We start from the raw sequence: 19,589 nt of genomic DNA, 5'->3' as shown, positions 1-19,589 counted from the left end.
CCCACTGGGGCAACGCTCCCTGGCCCGGCGGCACTTTGCAATCAGGTTATTTTCCAGGACAAGCTCGAAGACCCCGTGTGGAAATACCATGGCTGGAGCAGGGGAGGGTGACGTTCTCCCCATGCCTGCTGCCCTCAGGCCTGCCCGCTGGGGAGGCACCAGCCAGGTTGGGGGTGGGCCTGGGCGAGGCCTTGTCGGGACACCTGGAAGGCAGTGTGCTGGGGCGACAACGGGGACTTTTCTGTGCTGGAGGGGCGGCCACGTGCCTGCCACTCCCCTCCCCACGGCTGGGTCTGAGGCGGAGGCATTAAATGTGGTCCAAGGGTGGCCCTCAGGGAGTCGTCATTGAGCTGAGCCCTGATTGTGGGGTCTGGAAGTGAAGGGCTGGACACGGGCCCGAGGGGAGAGCAAGCCCCGAGGACGAGCTACCTGCAGGGCAGCCAGCGGGCGGTACTCAGCCTGACGTCTCTAGTACTGCAAAGCTGCCTGCAGGCCACACTCTCCTATTCCAGCTCAGGTAGGGGCTGGAAAGTTCTGGAAGGGGCTGGGAGCAGCCCATGTGCCTGGCTCTGGCTCTAGGGACATCTGCTGACCAAGAGGTCTCTGGCTATCACCTCCGAGTCCTTAAACCCACGCTGGGAGCCTGAGGGGGGAACCACAGGGAACAGGAACTTTCCCAGCAGGACACCTCAACAGCTTCTGTTCTGGTGGGGACCTCGGGTTCCGGGACCCAAGCAGAGCCAGGGCAGGCGGGCCCGACACACACCAGAGGTGCGCCCGGGCCACTTTCCCGTTAGCCCTTTTGGAAATGAAATGGAATTTCAGACAAGAAAACGTGCAGGTGGCTTGTAAAAAGTTGGCTTTATTTGTCATTTCACCTTATCTCGGTTATGCCATTTTGGCGTCCACAGTGACAGTCCTCTGGAAGCCAGGTCAGCCCCACCCACCCTGGCTGGGAGCCGCGCGCAGGCTGCACAGGGCCGGGGAGCAAGCTCCACGCGCGGAGGACCCAGCGGCCGCAGCGCCTCTGCGGGGCGGGCAGAGGACAGCCTCAGAGCCCCCATGCTCAGGATGGGGTCTAGACAAGGCCGCGTGTGACGGGGGTCAGCCCTGGGCTGCGGGTCGAGACGTGGTGCCGGCCTGGTGCTGCCACTTGCCGACCTGCTGGTGGTTCTAGGCAAGCTGCTTCTCCCCCTCAGCTTCCTGTCACTGCTGGGGGGCCTCCGAAGAGGCCCTCGCCTGACCAGGAAGGGGCACCAACTCCGCCCCCTCCTCAGCCAAGGGCCCTGAATTGTGAGCAGACTCTTGCCTCGAGGCCACCATGTGCCCACTGCCAGGGGCTCCTCGTGACTGCAGCCCCTCTGGCACTCCCTCCTTAGACACAGAGGAAGCACCCTTGGTGCCACCAACAGGTGAGGACAGTAAGGCCCTGAGGGGGACGACCCACAGGGCTGAGGAAGGCAGATTCCTGAGATGGAGGCGCCTGTCAGGCACGAGCAGAACTTCAGATGTCCCCTCGGTTTTTTCCTACTGAACACTGGAGCAACTTGCCAAAAAGTAAACTCTGCACCCTTGAGCCCAGCCCTCCCCTCTCAGCGGGACAACACTGTCTGAGGTTGAGAGGAGAGCAGTGGCGCCTTGTCACTTAAATTATTTGCATTTGGTCCTAAGCACAATAAAAAAGTTCTAAAAAGACACAGGGAAGCTTCTGGCCTTGGCTGTAGAGTGGCTTTTGGACACCAAGGGCTTTCTTTCCATGTCTCATTACCCCAAGAGGCCACCACTTCTAGAGGCAAGTGGGGAAGGAGTATGAACCATCGCAAGGGAAGCCAGGCTGGAGCCCAGAATCGCCTGGCACAGACTCACCAGCGACCACCCCAGCTCCACCAGACTCCAGCCACCGGATCCTGACGTGACTCCATCAGGGACAACAGTTACTAAACTGAGAAATGACAGGAGCTGGCAGGCTGTTCCCTGCACCACCAGGCCCAGCGGGCACAGCACATGGTCCCACAGCAGCTCCTGGACAGCCACCCTCACACTGGGAAGAGGCTGTCCTCAAAAACAAAGCAAAGCAGGAAAACTACCTTTAAACGGGAAGAGGATTTAATCTCATCAAGAGTAGTAAGCTAGCTGCTCTCGATCCTGACTGTGGAGACAACGCTCAAGGAAGGTTTTGCTCCGCTGGCTTCCCAAGGCCACCAGAAAACACACGGTCCGCTCCCACTTTACTCCCTCAGGCCAAAAGGCAACGTGGGCATTTCAGTAACATTTGTGCTTAAACCAGAACAAGAAATCCCCACCATGGAAGTACGTCGTGTAGCACTGAGAAGGTGCAGATAAGGTTTAAAAAAAAAAAAAAAGTACATGGATACTTGAGAACAGTTATTTACCATTTTCATACCCCTGGCTGAATAAAAACCTTGTTTCTAAGTTCTTTCTGCCAAGGCCAGGATAAAAAACAAAATTTCAAATTGGACGATTTTCTAGCATTTTACAAAATGGAATGGAAAAGAATAGGAAATCCAAAAACATTGAACGCAAGTCCGCTGGCCACAGCAGCACTCTCCCGTGAGAAGAGTTCTTCTCCAGGGCCAGGTCTCTCCCCCTTCCTGGGCAGTCCGGGAGCGTGGGTTCCCTCTTGGTCCAGGGACTTGGGAGGTTCAGAAGAGAAGGGCCCCCATGCTGCCAACCTCACTCTGTTCCTTCACGAAGATTTCGAAGTACTGGTAAATGATGGTGACGGCGAGCAGGATGCCGGTGCCAGACCCGATGGCGCCCAGGAAGTCGGCCAGGACCGAGAGGGCGCCGATGCACAGCCCGCCGAAGGCTGCTGCCGTGGGAATGTACCTGGGGAGCGGGAGACCCGTCAGCCATGGGACATGAGCAGGTGCTTCCCAGCTGACCCTCTCCCGGAGCCGGGCTCTGAGTGGGGCGGCCACAGGAAACAGACCCCCGTCCTTCTGCGATCAGCAACCCCGGGCTCGGAGGCCACCCGCCACCTCGTGGAAGTGCCAGCCTGAGCGCAAGTGCTGATGCCCGAGTAGACCTGTGCCGTCCAGGACGGGGCTAGCCCAGGACAGAGGTGGCCACTGCAATGGGCACAGCCGAACCGAGATGGGCGGTAAATGCAAAAGCCACGCGAGGTGCTGAAGAGTTCATTTGAAAAAAGGATGTAAGATATCTCAATACAATTTTTCTTACATTGATTACAAGCTGAAATGGTATTTTGGTTTAAATAAAAGATTAAAATCAATGTTAGGGAGCAGATGTGGCTCAAGCGGTTGAGCATCTGTTTCCCACATTGGAGGTCACGGGTTCCGTCCCCAGTGCCTCCTAAAAAAACCCAAAAACAAAAAGCAAAGCAAATGAAAACACCAACTCAGGGGAGCCAGTGTGGCTCCGTGGTTGAGCGCTGGCTTCCCACACGAGGTACTGGGTTCAATCCCCAGCCCCAAGTATCTAAAAAAAAAAAATCAATGCCACCTGTTTCTTTTTACCTTTTTAACATGGCTACTAGAAAATTCAAAATTACATATGCGACTTACATTATCTGTCTACTGAACAGCACTGTAAATCTAGAGGCTTAATACTAAGAGAATGATATCATTCCTGCGAAGGCCTGGAACGTGACCGTAACGTGTAATACTGCCTTGCCTTGTGGTTCCTTCCTCCAGCGGAGGGCTCGGCAAGCCACGGCCACTGGCCAAACATACGCTGCTGCTTCCTTTCTAAGAGTTTCACAGGAACACAAGTTCAAGGGTTTCTATGTTGTCTGTGGCCACCCTCTAGTGACGATGGAACTCGCATAGTTGTGACAGACATCGTAGGGCCGAAAAGCTAAAATACCTACTACTCCATCGTCACTAGTCAACAGGCAACTCCCTCCAACGTGAAAAAGACATGCAGCCTGCAGAGCACCCAGGGGTCCTCGCCCCCCACCCTGACCAGCTCACCAGCTGTGGCCTGTCCCCTCCACCCCCGGCCCGCACTTGGGCCGCAGCCTCTGCCTCTCGGGTGTGCGTCTTGTGTACCAGGACCGCCCTCCTCCAAGGCCGTGAGTCCCGCTGCCTCGGCCAGCCTCCCAGCGCCTCAGAGGCCCGAGCCCCTTGGGCCTGGCCTCTGCGGCCTCTCTGACCTCAGCACCACCTCGGGGCTGACTCGAGGCTCGGACTCCACCACTGGCCGGTCCCGGGCAGGCCTGTGGCCTTCAGAGGACGCCCCCCTCTGGAGCCTGCACCAACACGAGGCTCCACCGCGCCCCGAGACTGTGCTGCTTTGACCGCACCCCACACCACCCTGGGAGCAGCTGGCCACGTTCCTCTCTGTGGGGAGACGGGCCGTGCCCATTCTTTTACCTTCAGGGTCCGGTACTTAGCAGGCTCTTATCAGTGACACAGGGAACTTGTCCGCCCTCCAACCCACAGGTGAAGTTTAACGAATCAGAATCCCGAGCCTATGAGATGTGTAAGACCCCACACAGCTGAGGCTGGGCCGGCGCACCGAGGCTGGGGCTCGCGACCCGTCACTCACCGATTGAGCTCGTGGACCATGGAAGTCTCTCGGTGGCCCCTCATCACCATCTGCTGCTCCTTCAGCTGCTTTGCAACCTGCACAAGCCCACCGAGAGGACAACGCTCAATATCAAGTTTGAAATCGGAGGGAAGAGAGACATTTAAATGCATTTTCTTCTCTGGCACTTAAATAATAATCAAGGAGTAAATAGATAACTTTAAAGGTGCTGTAAAGAAATCATCCGAAAAAGCCTCATTTTACAGTTTGGCTTTGCCTGGAGGGTTTGGAGCCTCTGAACGCCCTGGGTGGAGGAGGACGGGAGGTGTGTGTGTGCATTCACAAACTACTTTTTTACGTAGAGGTGACAAGTTGATACCCGAGACCTACAACAGGTTAAAATTAGTTTCCCAATTAGTCACCCCCTGAGCTTTAATTCACTCACGTCTTTGGCAGAAGAGCCTGAGACTTCGATCCAGGTTTTGGAGAAGAAGGCGCAGGAGCCCAGCATGAACACTATGTACACGACCGCGTGGACGGGGTCCTCCAGCACGGAGCCGAACGACTCCGGGGGCGACAGGTAGTAGCAGAGGCCGCCCACTGGGTAAGCGCGCGCTGGGCCCCCGGAAGAGGTGTCCTGCGAGAAACAGGCGGAAAGCCTGTGAACCTGTTTCACTGTGCCTCAGCTTCGAGACAAAATAGTTCTCAACACAGTTTGGCTGAAATAAGCAAAAACACAATTCTGCTCGAGTCCTCACAGTCCTGCTTTCTCACTGAAAAGAAAATTTAACGTGCTGTGTTTGTACAAGAACAAGTAGAAGGGAAGCAGATGTCGCTCAACAGAGTCCGCCTACCACAGAGGAGGTCCAAGGGTTCAGTACCCAGAGCCTCCTGGCTTGTGTGGTGAGCTGGCCCACGCGCAGTGCTGCTGCGTGCAAGGAGTGCCAGCAGCCCACGTAGGGATGCCCTGGCATAAGGGTGCCCCCCATGCAAGGAGTATCCTCTGCACAAGGAGAGCACGCCCTGTGCAAAACTGCAGCCCACCCAGGAGTGGTGCCACACACACACACAGAGCTGACACAGCAAGATGACGCAACAAGAAGAGACACAGATCCCCAGTGCCACCTGATGAGAATACAAGCAGACAGAGAACACAGCGAATGGACAGAAAGCAGACAACAGGGGGAAGGGGAGAGAAATAAGTAAATAAATCTTTTTTAAAAAAAAAGTAAAAATTATTTTTTGATGAAAAATCTGGTCATACTCAAGATACAAGCTGGCAAACCACTGCAACCAGCTACAGCAAAAAATAAAAATATTCCATACTTACAGACCAAGTGCCCAGCAGGCTGACCAGCAAGTTCCCACTGAAGCGCGCGGACAACATCTGGGAGATGACGTACAGATTGGACACCAGCGCAGACTGCAGGATGATGGGAATGTTGGAGGTGTAGAAGAGCTTGATGGGGTAGGTGTTATACTGGCCTCTGTAACGGGCGGACTTGATCGGCAGGTCCACGCGGAAGCCCTGAGAAGCCAAAAGGAACAGAAAACCCGTCTGCTGCCTCATTCCTGCCTGCACAGAAACGCAGACCATGTGGGGAAGGGCAGGCCTGCCCTGAAGGAGGCAGTCCCTGGTTCCCAGTGGTCTGAGCTTAGGCCCCGTCCTTATCCACTTCAGCACCTGGGGGCACACAGAGAAGCTTCCAGACTGGCTGAAAAGGGGGCCAAAGCACAGAACAGTGGAATCATCTCCCATGTACAGAGAACAAAGCCTGCCCCATTATATCTGTACCTATGTCCCAATATAAGGAAAAGCTCAGAAGGACACACATCCAACCCTACAGTGGGTGCGTCCCTAGGTGGTGATCTTAAATTACTCTTCCTACTTCCCTACGCTTTCAGAGGCCCCCAGACAAGGGCGACATGGCACCATTTCCACATCCCTGGACCCGTTGTGCTGTTAGGTGTTTTTCATCATCAACAGAAAAGCTAAACTTTTCCATGAATACCACTTCTCCTTCTGAAGCCTTTAGAGACTGGGAAGGGTTTCTTTTATACTTTTGTGAACTCCCAGTAACTAAAACAAGGCTCAGAATATGAAGGATTTAAAATAAGTACTCAGTAATACTACTGCAAATACGTGTCACGCCTCCAAAGAATTAGCTTGTTATTCATCAGGCATCTTACTGAAAGTCTGTGTAAGAAACAAACTGATTTATCTGGACATGTGAAAAAGCATTTGGCTGGTATACATTTGCACAAACCCTAAACAGCCCTTTCGACTGCTTTCCCTTTTCAATGGATATCAGAATATAAAGTGGGTGATAGAAAAATGCCAAGATCGATCCAACTATGAAAAAGCAACTGGCAGTTCAGAACTCAAGCAAGTGACCCAGGCTGATAATTTTAGAGGCAGGAAGAAAGGAATGGTCTTTTCCAAAGTGAAGATGTTTCCTAAAAATATCCTCCCCTGTGGGGGTGAAAAAGACAGCAGTTAGGTTTTAGAGCTGGCAGGCGTGCTAACAATCTGCCCTGGGTCCCAGCTTCTCTGACAATCTGCTCATTTTCTCACCCAGGAGGAATGGAGGCTCTTAAAACCAAAGCAGAGCTCGTCTCTTGAACTAAGAACTAGGAAAATACAGCTTATCCTCTGCACAGGTCCCACTCAAAGGACCATGATTTTAGATGGGTCTCAATTTTGTTTCGGCCAGGCAAGTCCCATCGGCTCAATGGGACACACCCATCCAGCCTGAATGCCATCACATCATATGGTGGGGGGCACGCACACCAAGGAACCCTTACTCTCAGATCCAGGCCATCAAGCCACCCCCAGCTGGAGGCAGACGCACCTGGAAGTAGATGACTACTGCAAAGACAAAGATGGTGGCAATGAGGTTCATGAGGTTGGGCAGATTCTGGCGGTAGAAGGCCTCGCGAAGCGCTCGGACTTTGTCCGTGCGCGTGGCCAGCAGGTGGAAGAGTGCAATGATGGCTCCTTCAAACTCCATTCCTGTGGGTAAAGAAGGAATGCACTGGGTAAAGGAACAAACGAGCAAAGCAGCCTGGCTCTTGGCTTCTTAGTGGTCAAGATAAAAAACGGAGGAAAACAGAATTGGTTACAAGATTCATGGTGCCAGCTCCTGCAACCACAAGGAGATGGTATGGCTTTTTCTCAGCCTTCACTGTGATTTTTTTTCTGTAGAGATTTCAAATCACAGAAAGGGAATGTTCTACTTTTTTTTTTTGAGCTATGTTAATGGACCTCGTCTATTGGGCCTGCATAAGTCAATGGCTGCCAGAGGGTGGCATGACAATCACCAACCACAAAATCATAAAAGCAAGGTCTGCTGGAAGGGGCCATACACTTATGTGGGGGTGCAAAGCTGACAAATCCACTGCTCTGGCAGCAACCAGGAAGGAAAGGCTCCATTTCAAGGGAGCTCCTATCCTTACGCTGACTGGTATAAGCTGGGCGGAAGCTGCACGCCCATCGGTGCCCCGTGGAAAGCAGAAGCAAACCACACATATGCCAAGGCTGGTGCCAGACAGCAAGATGGTGCTAAAAGAGGCAGAGCTGGTAGCACAGCTAGGAAAAAAAAGCCAGGAAGTAGGTAGGGCATGCTTTCTGAGGGAGTGAAGGAAACAAGAAGGTACCCAATCTGAGGGGTGAGACAACAGAGAGGTAAGTGAAAGGAAGCTGCCCGGCAGAAGCGTTATTAAGGCCTAGATATTTTAGAAATGCCAAGAAATTTACATGAGCTAAAAGCTAAAGTAAGAAACAATAATACATTATACAAAAAGTTTGTATAATGCAAACTTTGTTGTTGGAAGTCAGAAGTTCCTGTCTTTGGCATCACCCCAGGCGAGCATTTTTGTCCAGTTACTAAAGCTCGACAGCTAGAACCACAGGTCCTTCTCCCTCCAGTCCTTCCCAGACCATGGAGGGGGAATTTCACAAAGACCATCTAAGTGGCACTTTCATTTCCTGCTCCTCAAATTCTCAGGATATAGTTTCTGTGAATAAAGACCCTGTCGTGACTCAGTGGCTTCCTCACTTAAACCTGTGGTGGTCATTCATTGGTTCTTTTCCAAGACTCCCCTGACACCCTCTACCTCAAGTCAAACTCTTTTTTTATGGTAATGGGTTAGGTACACATGGCCTTCACTTATCCAGGGTTCAGCCTCACTAATGGGGTAGGATGGTCTCTGGAGGTAAGGAATTCTGCTACCATTCAGTTCAAATAAAGTGCTCAAACGTGTACGAAGATCTATTTCTCACATGACTCTTTTGAGTCAAGAACATGTTTCATGATGAAAAAAGATTATTTCCTTTTCCTAAGTTTCTCCTGATCTGGCATGCTTAGAGATTTTTTAATCTAAAAACATCTTCTGTAACAAGATTTCCATAGCACCCTTCAAGGATGCAGAGACTGTATATCTGCTGTGAGCCAGGCACCTGGTAATTCCGCGTTACTTCTTTTGTCGTATGTGATCCGGGCAGCCCCGGTTCGGAGCTGAAGGGATCTGCCCAGTCACCTCAGTAACTACCATCGGGCACAGCGAGGACCTGAACTCTGGCTTCGAACTCCAAGCCCAAGCCTCCTTTTCACAGCAGCCCTAGTGTGACTGAGTGCTTTGGCTCAGTAATTCCATTTTTAGAAACTCAGTCACTGAGAGCAACTACAAAAATAGGAATAGATGATTGTATGAGGGGGTTCAGTTTCAATATCCAATGTCTGTAACAGCAAAAAAAAAAAAACAAACCCAGAAATGACCTAAATCATTTCCATCAGAAGAAGATGGTTAACTGTCGTTCCATCTTTGCAATGCAGGTTCATGCTATGCTGAGGAGGCAGGAGGATGTGTTCCAGCACGGCAAATGTCCACGAGATATCCTTACGTGAAAACTCCAAGTTACATATCATCCTGAGGATAAACCTGTGTTTTAAACATGTTTTCAGAAAAGCCAGAAGAGCTATACCTAAAACGGAGGTGCTTCTTCTGCGGACTGGGGGACCCTGCCGGCTGCCCTGCCCCCGGGAAGCCCACGCCCTCACCTCGGCCAGTGTTGACGGTGGTGGGGCTGAACGCCTTCCACACGATGGTCTCGCAGATGTTGGTTGCGATGAAAAGGGAGATTCCAGAGCCCAGGCCGTACCCTTTTTGTAGGAGTTCATCCAAAAGTAGGACAATTAATCCAGCAACAAAGAGCTGAAAAAATTTTTTTTAAAAAGTAAGGAAACCCAAATAGACTGCGCAATACTGCTTACCACCGACGTGGTTCTTCTCTTCCTGGATACTCTCTCCACCCGCAGTTATCGGTTAGTAGAGCCTCCCTACTGTGAATTCACAAAGGCAGACGCAGGCTCTTTGCCTCTGCTCCATAAAGAACCCCTTTTACATGTGGGCCAGACTTGGCACAGAGAGCTGTCAGCACCAGGGGCTACTCAGAAGGCGGGATTTTACATGGCAATTACCTGGATGGTGATGAGCAGGCAGATTCCAGCACCCATTTCTGAAGGGTCCCCATACATTCCGGTCATCACGTACACAATAGACTGGCCAATGGTAATGATCATGCCAAATACTAGAAGTCAAAAGAAAACTGTGTTCGTAAAGCACAATGCCGCACAGGTGCAGACAAAGCAGGGACTGAACATTTACTCAATGCCAGGCGCTCGGGCAAAGATGGGAAATTTCCAGCTATGGAGGAAACACTCAATTGCCGCATCACTGGCACACAGGTACCTCAAATGCCTTTTAATTAAAAGTATGCATGCTTTAATTTCGCCTTTTCCTAAACTCACTTTCCTTTTAGGAATGGAATAGTGGCAGCCTTTAAATTGGGCAAATCTAGTTCTGACAGCAAATCAGGAAGCAAAATTCCTCAAGAAAAGATCCAGAGGCACACAATCTGGCAATGCCCCAAACCTACAGCACCCAAATTCAGCGTCAGATGACCTGGGATGTGGAGAGCTCATGAAGTGAACTATACCCCTGCACCCCCTCTAAAGGCTCGCCATCCTGGCCTGAGTCCAGAACAGGCATTATTAACTTTAAAATAAAGTGGATCCCCCCAAGTTTTTATTCAATGTGTTTTCTAAAGAGGAAAAAAATGCCACTACGCCATCCATTTAGGTGCTATTCACATTTCCAATGCTACCAAGCTATTTTTTCATCTAATAGCAGCTCTCCTTTTTTCTGGACTGTCTTCCTTTAGTGACTCTCATACTTCGTTGTTAGGCATAATAAAATTGCCACACTTTTATAGATTCCTAAATACTTCATGGAACTCTAAGTATAACTTTGTGTGTCTTCAATTTCAGCTTTTCTGCTTAGCCTGTCAAATAAAAAAATTTTTTTACTCCAAAGTATCCAAAAACAGTCCCTATTTGACTTTTTAAAAAGTGCTCAACAAAAAGAAATAAAACAAAAAAATAAATTAAAACTTTTAAAAGTGTTCATTAACATTGGACTCTTAAGACAGATAAATGTTAAAAAACTGATAGAGACCAAAGTAAAAACTGATCTACACTATCTGAAAAGCAAAGTGTGTATATATGCATATATATTCTAATATCTTGATTTGTGCCTGAAACTGACAAGTTTAATTTCTTGCTCAAGTATTTTCCCCACTAACTTAAGATCTGTAAAATATACTGCTGTGGAAGAAACTCTAGATAGGAAATGCGAAATACTGTTTTTCAATTAATACCCTTTGGTTAATAGTGGCAGACTGAGCGTGGTTAATCCTGATGGCTGGATATGGTTACTAGCATTTACTGTTTGCCATGATGCAAAGATGACTATTGCCGTTTTACAGATGAAGAAACCGAGACGTAAGAGTTACCATCAAACTTTCCCTCAAGACACAGAAAACAGTTCTAGTGAAGAGGAGACTTGGGATGAGAGGATAGGCTTTCTCTCTGTTAAATCCCTTTAAACTCCCAGAAAAAGGAAAAACACTTGCCAATAATGCCTGCCTGCCAGGCAGTGGGAGATATTTCACACGCATCATTTCATTCTTACAGCAGCTGTGAAACAGATACTCTCCCCTCTGCAATGGTAAGGAAAACGAGGTGCAGGGCAATGGACTGACTGGTCCAAGGTCCCGTGGCCAGTGCACAGGGCAGCCAAGAGGGTCTTCCAAACCGCCTTCTTCACTCACTGTGCAGCCTCTGGGGCCCTCTGAAGACTCTCACCCTGCCTTCTCCAGCCCATCCCAAGCGCCTTGCTCCTTTGCTTGCTGTGAGTTTGAACCTTGTGAATCTGCCAGATGGTTTTGAACTAATCCATTCCTATGGGTGTGAGACCCCATGGTTGCGTTAGATTCAGTTAAAGGACCTTGACAACATCGCTTCTGATTAGACTATGACAACGAGGCGTGACACAGGTTGGGTCTTTGCCCTCTTGTTAGATCTTACATAAACTCAAAACACACAGAAGAGACACAGAAAAGGTAACTTTCCATTTGACCTGACCATGTGAGAGAGGACTGCTGGAAGACAGAGAAACCCTGAGAGGCAGAGAGAGGTCCTGGAGTCTGAAATCAACAGAGCACAGAGGCCCAGAAAGCGGCCCGAGGGGCCCAGGGAACAGCTCAAGGCTGCCATGACCCCTGCCGTATGCTGACCGCCCACAGCTGAACTCGGGGAGAAAGCTGAGCAACCGAGGCCGAGCGAGGAGGCCTGGAAAGCGAGGAGCCATATGTCTGATAGCCCAGTGCTGAGCTCTGAGAGAAGGTGAACCTCGAGGGGAAGAGCAGGGACCCTGGGAGACTGGCTGCCACCCTGCCTTGCCATGCCGGGTGGCAGGACTACGGGAACTGCCAGCAGACTGCCTTGGTAAGAAAGCATCTCTGATGGTGCCTTGATTTGGACATTCCACGGCCTTGGAACTACAAGATTTTCTTCTAATGAAATTCTCATTACTTAGTGGTTACCACAGGTTCCTAGGAGAGGGGGTGGGAAGCATAGGTGGAACAAAGGGCATTTGTTCTGCATGATTTTGCAATGATGGATACAGGCCATTATACATTTTGTCAAAACCTGTAAAACTGTACAGTAAAAAATATAAAGCATAATGTAAACCACTACCATGGTTAGTGGCAATGCTTCAATACTGGTACATCAATTGTAAAAAACTTACCATACTCATACAAGATGTTACTATAGGAGAAAATGTGAGGGGGAAGGAGTAGTAGTATATGGGAACCCCTTATATTTTCAATGTGACTTTTCTGTAACCCGAAGCTCCTGTCAGTGGTGGGGGAAGAAGCACCTTGGGCATGCCTTTATGGAATATGAACGTTTTGTGGTCATGGGGTGATATCTTGAGTGGGTGGAGACCCAAACAATAACCAAAAAAATATTAAATTCCCATCCTGGGGAGTCCTCCTATGTTCTCTAATAGAGGCAAGAATCTCTAGAGTACATAGGCAGTGCCTAGTAAAAGAGGATATACCAGTATGGCAGGCCCTTGATATTCTTCTAGTGCTTATACTTATGAACTTTATTCTTATAAAACTGAAACTTAACCTAGTAATATATATTGCCTAAGAGTTACCTCCTGAAAACCTCGTTAATCAAATGTGGCCTCTGTCTAAGCCAAACTCAGTATATAAGCTCACTGCCTTCTCCCTGGTGAGGGACATGAGTCCTGGGAATGGGCCTCCCTGGCACCAAGGGATTATTACCAAGCGCCAATTAGCAATGCATTTGGAAAACGACTTTGACCAAAAGGGGGAAATATTAAATACAAATGAATTTTTATGGCTAAGAGATTTTAAAGTGAGTCAGAAGGTCAATGCAGAGATTACACTTATTCTTGTCTCAAGAGGCTCTCACTGTTTGCCACAGTAACAGTACGTCAAGCAGGGATGCTCCTGAGACCTCGACAGATATCTGGACACTACAGGCAGGGCAGACAACCCCAGGAAATCAGCACCTTGTCAGTGGGCCTTTCCTTGGAATATACAATAACCTCTCTCTCCAGTGTATCAGTTAGACTCATTTGTAATTTCCCTACACATGGTTCTTCTGCCCTTTTTACTTGAACCTATAATTGGCACTATACCATTAAACATATGTCTCAAAGACTTAAATCTTTTGGCTCTTCAAATGAGCCCTGAATCTCAGCAGAGTTGCATCCAACACCTACTCTCCAGTTCACCGAATTCGCCCAGGACAACTAACGAAAGGGTGATGATGGACAATGTCCATTCCCAAAAACAGAGTGTATACAACTGCAAGCAAGACAGTTCCATCCATCTGCCCCATGTGATCTAAGCACCCTCTCAAATGAAAGCAGAATGGGCATCACCATCCCCGAATCCTCAAGACTGAGGAATGAACAAACATAAGGGAGGAATGCAACTATGGACCAAAGTAGATTTGCTTTTATTATTCTAGTAATGGAAGAACTTTTAACATTGATATAAAGACAGTGGTCATCAGAGGTTGTGAGGGGAGTTAGAGGGAAGAAGAGGTGTAACATGGGGCATTTTGGGGACACTGGAATTGTTCTGTATGATATTTCAATGACGAATACAAGCCATTATACATTTTGTCAAAACCTATAAAGTTGTGCAATGCAAAATGTAAACCATAATGTAAGCTATAGACCATGGTTAGTGGCAATGCTGCAATATGTGTTCATTATATGTAATAAATATATCACACTAATGAAAAGTGTTGTTAATGGGAGAAAGTGTGGGAGGGTCAGGGGTGGGAATCCCTTATATTTTTGACATAACTTTTATGTAATCTAAAACGTCTTTAAAAACAAAGAAAAAAATCTTCTCATGATAAAAGGCAACCCATTTCAGTACTCTGCATTGGCAGCCCTTTGGCAAATTAAGACACTCAGCCAGAAGTGGTGTCTTACTATAATACAGGACACGAAGCACTGAGAGGGTGGGCGAGCCAAGGAGGCTACATCCTAAGAAGAAAACTACTTTGGCTCCCCAAACTTTATATATACAGCAGGTTCAAATTCTTAAATATAGACATCTGGACTTTATTCACAATCTCACTTACACTTTTGGGCTCCATTGAAGAGAGCTCGGTCTTTTGGGGTGTCACCGACCTCGATTATTTTTGCACCAGCCAAGAGCTGCATGATCAGGCCGGAGGTGACAATGGGAGAGATCCCCAGCTCCATCAGTGTGCCTTGAGGAAAGGGGGAAGCAAAAGCCAGCCAATGTTAGCTTGAACAGCTGTACAGTGTCCAGAGAATGAATGAGCAGAATTTGACTGGGTCCCCCTTATACTATCCAAGGTGTTTCAATTTGGTGTCAGCATTCAATATAGAGAAAACCCCCAAAATATCAACAGTTGGAGTATAATTCAATTTACTCTGGCCAGCCTGCCAGGGAAGGTTTTATTCTATTTAGGAAGTCATATGGTGTCTGAACAGAGGCAGCATTTACATTCACCTTAGCAGTTTTAGTTTTATAGAGATAAGAAAGGTTCAACTCTTTATTGGTTAATAAAAAAGAGTAACAGTCAATAATTCCCAGAGTCAGGAATGGGGGCCTGTACAATTCCATCTAGTTGTGAACAAACTGCTACTTCTATTATGTTAAAATGAGCAATACTTCCAACTGATTTGGAATTTAATTTGAACTATATATTTAAAAATGAGTTAGTCAAATACAATCTCACCATTTGGTACACATTTCCAAGTCCCCCAATAGGTAGCTGGTTGTGAGTATACAAAACACTGTCCTATGTATTTTTTGACACAGACACATAACCTATAGCTAGGAAAACAGATGAAGCTGAGAAACAAATTGCATATTCTAAAGAATGTTATCAAAACATGAGAAAAATAGAAATGTCATCATTTCATGTGTTTAAAAAGCACACGACTTTTATACTCTGTGACTATTTTAGGTTTTGTACAGCATTCAAACAATTCTGAACACAGCAGTATGCTTCAGTACTGAATTCAACATTTAATAGGGCTATTCAGCATAGCACACTAACGTTCTCCACTTATTTTCCAAACTGCATTCTTCACAAACACTCCTGAATTCTACACAAAGCCAAAGACTCTAATTTAACTGAATTTTGAATTAGGTCAGTAAGGTCCACTGTGTACAGAGAAAAAGCCCAGATAGCCAGAGCCCTACCTCTGTTAGAGGCCAGAATCACTCTCATCCAATAGAAAGGGTCGGCTGAGTCTGAAGACATGATACCAAACAGGGGGATCTAGAAACAAGCAGAGAACTGGAGTTGGCCTACCTATTTCTGGCCCGTGCTCACCTCCACCCCAACAGTAGAACATTACACCTGTGCTTACCTGGCAGCATACTAAGAAGATAAAGAGGGTGATAGCAGTCCATAGCACTTTCTCCTTAAACTGAATCTATAATAGAAGAGAATGAATTAAAGTAAATGAAACAAGTTATTTTCATAAGCCAATGAATAAAAACGGACCCAGAGCACATCCCTTTCTCTGTTCACAAGAGAAGCAAGACTTGAACGCCCCAAACCAAACCTAAGTGCCAGGTATGAGGCGCGGTGTCAAGATCTTATACATCAGCTCATGTAATCCTCAGACAACCCTGGATTATTATTGTTATTTTACAAAGAGAATTTCTGAGTCTTACAAAGGCTGAATAATTGGTCCCAAATCCTATAGCTGAAGTGAGTTTGAGCCCAAAGCTTGTGCTCTCAACCACCGCCATTAACTGTTTGTTATCAGACTGGAAATCAAAGAATGCTATGATAGCAAGTGATTCAGAAAACAGACCAGCCCTTACACGGCATCAGCAATCATTTTTCATTAGAATGGATTTTGTAATGAATTAAATCATTGTTATTCTGGGCTCAACTAATTTGGAATGTGTGATCATTCAATCGGGACCATGTATTATCTAGAAGTAAGGGTAAAATAATGTAATAAAACACTATGGGGGAGGGGTGTGCGGGGGACAAGGAGTTTCATGTTTAACCCACTCACTATTAGCAGTATCTATTTAACATATATTTTTTCAAGCTTTTTCTCATCTTCTGAAGTAAGCAGGACAGGTGACTATTTAGTGTCCTTTTACAGACAACTAGTCAGTATCATTAGAAAAGCTCAGACCCACACCCAGTGCCTCTCTGCCCCATCTCTTGCCTCTAAAACTAAGAGTCTTCACTAACACCTGCTGCCCACAATACTTTCAAGGGCTTCAAAAACACATTAATTATTGTGTGGATGGAGGATTCTGACTTGCAAATACCGTGAGCACCTGACAGAATCAAGCGAGCAAAACTTATTCTCAAAAAATTCTTTATAATAACTGGAGTGGAAGAGACATCCATGCCAACCCTGGGAGCATGTTCTGGCTCTCTGCTCAGAAAAAAAGCTGCAGACCCCTGCCATCTAGATACTGTGGCACACTTTGGGCAGGCCACAACCACCACACAATGGCACTGGGAGTTCCCGGAGCTCTTTTTCCCTTTGAGACTGCCCCCCTCCTCCCTGTCATCTATGCCACAAAAAGAAATTAGAAGTAGGCCAGGGGAGGTGACATCATTTCAGAACGAAATGATTCTTAGCGGAGAAAGAGAAGTGGATAATTTTTACAAGACTCTTCATTCTTCATGACCGTGTCTCCTCTCCTGGATAAAACCAAATTCAACATCAAAACTTGAAAAGCTCTTTATCCAAGTCTTGTCTAGTCGACCCCTTAAATCCATCCTTGTCTCCGTCACCACCACCTTAGTCTTCCCTCTATTACAATAATCTCAAAACCAAACTCTCTCCTCCGCCTTAGCGACAAAGTGACTTTCTAACCTGGCTGGCCCATTTTACTGCTCTTGCTCCTCACCCACCCTTTATCTTCTATCAATACTGAACTGCATGTAACTCACCCCAGCCCCTCCCTCCCTGCCCACACATACTACACAGCCTGTCTTCTTAGCTTTGGCACACTGTCTATTCCTCTGCATTTATTTTGTTGCCATCCCCTCAAGAAAACTTCTATTCCTCCTTCAAAACCACCAAGCATCAGCATTAACCCCTTCCTGAGCCACAACACCTATTTCCTTTGCTGCATTCTACCAGATTTAGTTACAAGCCCAAGGTCACACAGCTATGAAGAGGTTGTGTGATGAGTGGAACTCAGGCTTGCCTGGCTCCAGAGCCAGGCCCTTTCCACTCTGCTGGGGCAGAGAGCTTTGCAAATCACTAGAGAAATTAGCCCATCAAAGGAGCACCGATGAGGGGCATTTACATGAAATGATTTTAAATTAAAGTAGACTCCAAGAACCCAAGTGTCTCTGCTGATATCAACTACACATAAACATATGTGACTGCATCAACAATACTCTTAAAAGAAGGTGAAGAGACAAAAATCTTTTACCATTTATTACCTTTAATTTACAAATCTAGCGAAACTTTCTTTGTTGCCCAAATACCTTACTTTTATTTGGCAACACTCACCGTCTTGGCTGTAGCTGTGCAGCAATAGAAATTCAGGTAAATATCAACATAGGGCTCTCAACATTTCTATCTATCGTTTGGATGCACCTGCTGTAAAAAGCTGCAGACTTTGTAAAATGCCTTTAATTCTCCGTAATGTAACAGCCTATATAAAAGGTATAACCTCATCTGTACAGAATAAAGTAGCTGCTCCTAACTCCTTTTACCCCACTAATTAACTCCTTTTACCCAAGCGCATCTCCTAGGAAAAACCTCTCCATTATCTGCTCCTGTTGGGAGTGAAGAAGGAGCGGGCAACTCAATCCGGGTAGCCTAACCGAGGCCTTTGCGGCCTCATTCATGCACGGCCAGGACCCATTTTGGGGAAAGGGCAAAGCCGAGTCTTTTGTTCACACCCACAAAAGACATTCCAAGTAAGCACGATGATTTCGGTGGGAATTCCCACACAGACGAGTCATCTTTCCACAAAGTCTAGGACCACCACGATATACACGGCTACACTCCAGGGGCAAGAGAAAGGAGAGTGAGTGCCATCAGGCGTCCCGAAGCCATTTTTTAGTTACGGTGTAAATAAACTCCGAGCGCCTAGCCACTTTCGGGAAGCCTTCGCCGAGGGCGATTTGGGGAACTTACTTTCCTCTCTGGCTTCTGAATTTCCGGCAGGATGACACAGAAGGGCTTGATGACTTCAAGAAATTTGACTTTGAGGGAAGAAACGAGAAGAGTTAGCGCAAAGAGAAACCTTCCGCGCTACCCGGCGAGGCCCACCCGGAGTTAAAGCAGGAGCGCGGGCACTCCGGAGGAGGGCCGGGGGTCGCGAGCCTCACTATGCAGGGACCCGGGCAGGCTTGGTCGGTGGGCGCCCGCACCGAAGGGTGAGGGCAAGGGGGTCGTGATGCGTGCTGGCGGGGCCGGGGCTGCCCCTGGGGTACTCACTCGCCATGACGGCGGCTGCTCGGGCTCCAGCTCCCGCTTCGACTCCGTTCCACTCCCAGAGAGGCGACGCAGCCCTCGGCGCAGCCTCCCCCGGCGCACAGCACCCCGGCCGAGAGACACGTCAGTGCTAGCCCACGGCGAGCGGCGCGGCGCGACACGGCGCGGGGCGGGGCAGGGGCGGGGCAGGGGCGGGGCCGCAGGCCGCTTCCGCTTCCTGCCACGCGCCGCAGGCCGCCCGCCGCGTCCGCCGCCTCCCGCGAGACCACAACTCCCGGCATGCAGCGCGGCTCCCGGGCCTGAGGGGAAGATGGCGCGGCGCCGGGGGCGGGCCGTGGGGCACGCCGAGATTGGGAGTGTGCGGCTGCGTGGACCCCGGCGACTCGCTAGAGCGCGAGGCGGGAGGTGTGGGGGTGATAGGGGCGCTGAGACAAACGCCGGCGCCGTGTGTTTGCGCGCGCAGCTGTGCGAGCGAGACGGTGTCGCGGGGTCCTTCCGGGCCGCGCGCAGCACTTACAGCTCTATGAAGTTAGCGAATTGTGTTCGCCCACGCCCTCCGTAGATTGTGAGCTCTTTTGAGCAGGGGCCCTTGTTCCCAGCGCCGGCGCAGCTCGGGGCCGTAGACGGTTCTTGATTATTGTTGAATGGGGTACAGGCTGGCGGGTCACGGAACACCCTCGTTTGTTGAGTCATTCCGCAAATCC

The 19,589-nt window shown here is 48.6% G+C and overlaps 1 protein-coding gene across 1 annotated transcript; it reads right to left on the bottom strand.

Moving 5' to 3' along the window:
* Nucleotides 1-842: 842 nt before the first annotated feature.
* On the bottom strand, nucleotides 843-19,152 carry SEC61A1 (SEC61 translocon subunit alpha 1). The gene is made up of 12 exons (XM_004473417.5): nucleotides 18,889-19,152; nucleotides 18,586-18,653; nucleotides 15,820-15,885; nucleotides 15,650-15,728; nucleotides 14,553-14,684; nucleotides 9,993-10,102; nucleotides 9,573-9,726; nucleotides 7,365-7,525; nucleotides 5,843-6,040; nucleotides 4,958-5,149; nucleotides 4,534-4,610; nucleotides 843-2,850 (listed from the first exon to the last, which is right to left on the bottom strand). Exons 1-12 carry the CDS (start codon nucleotides 18,893-18,895, stop codon nucleotides 2,664-2,666), a joined length of 1,431 nt encoding a protein of 476 aa, XP_004473474.2. The 5' UTR covers nucleotides 18,896-19,152; the 3' UTR covers nucleotides 843-2,663.
* Between the last annotated feature and the right edge of the window lie 437 nt (nucleotides 19,153-19,589).

This window comes from Dasypus novemcinctus, chromosome 26 (assembly GCF_030445035.2).
Source record: "Dasypus novemcinctus isolate mDasNov1 chromosome 26, mDasNov1.1.hap2, whole genome shotgun sequence".
Taxonomy (NCBI): Eukaryota; Metazoa; Chordata; class Mammalia; order Cingulata; family Dasypodidae; genus Dasypus; species Dasypus novemcinctus.
The sequence above is the reverse complement of the archived record's forward strand: the minus strand, read 5'-3'. Positions and strand labels throughout refer to the sequence as shown.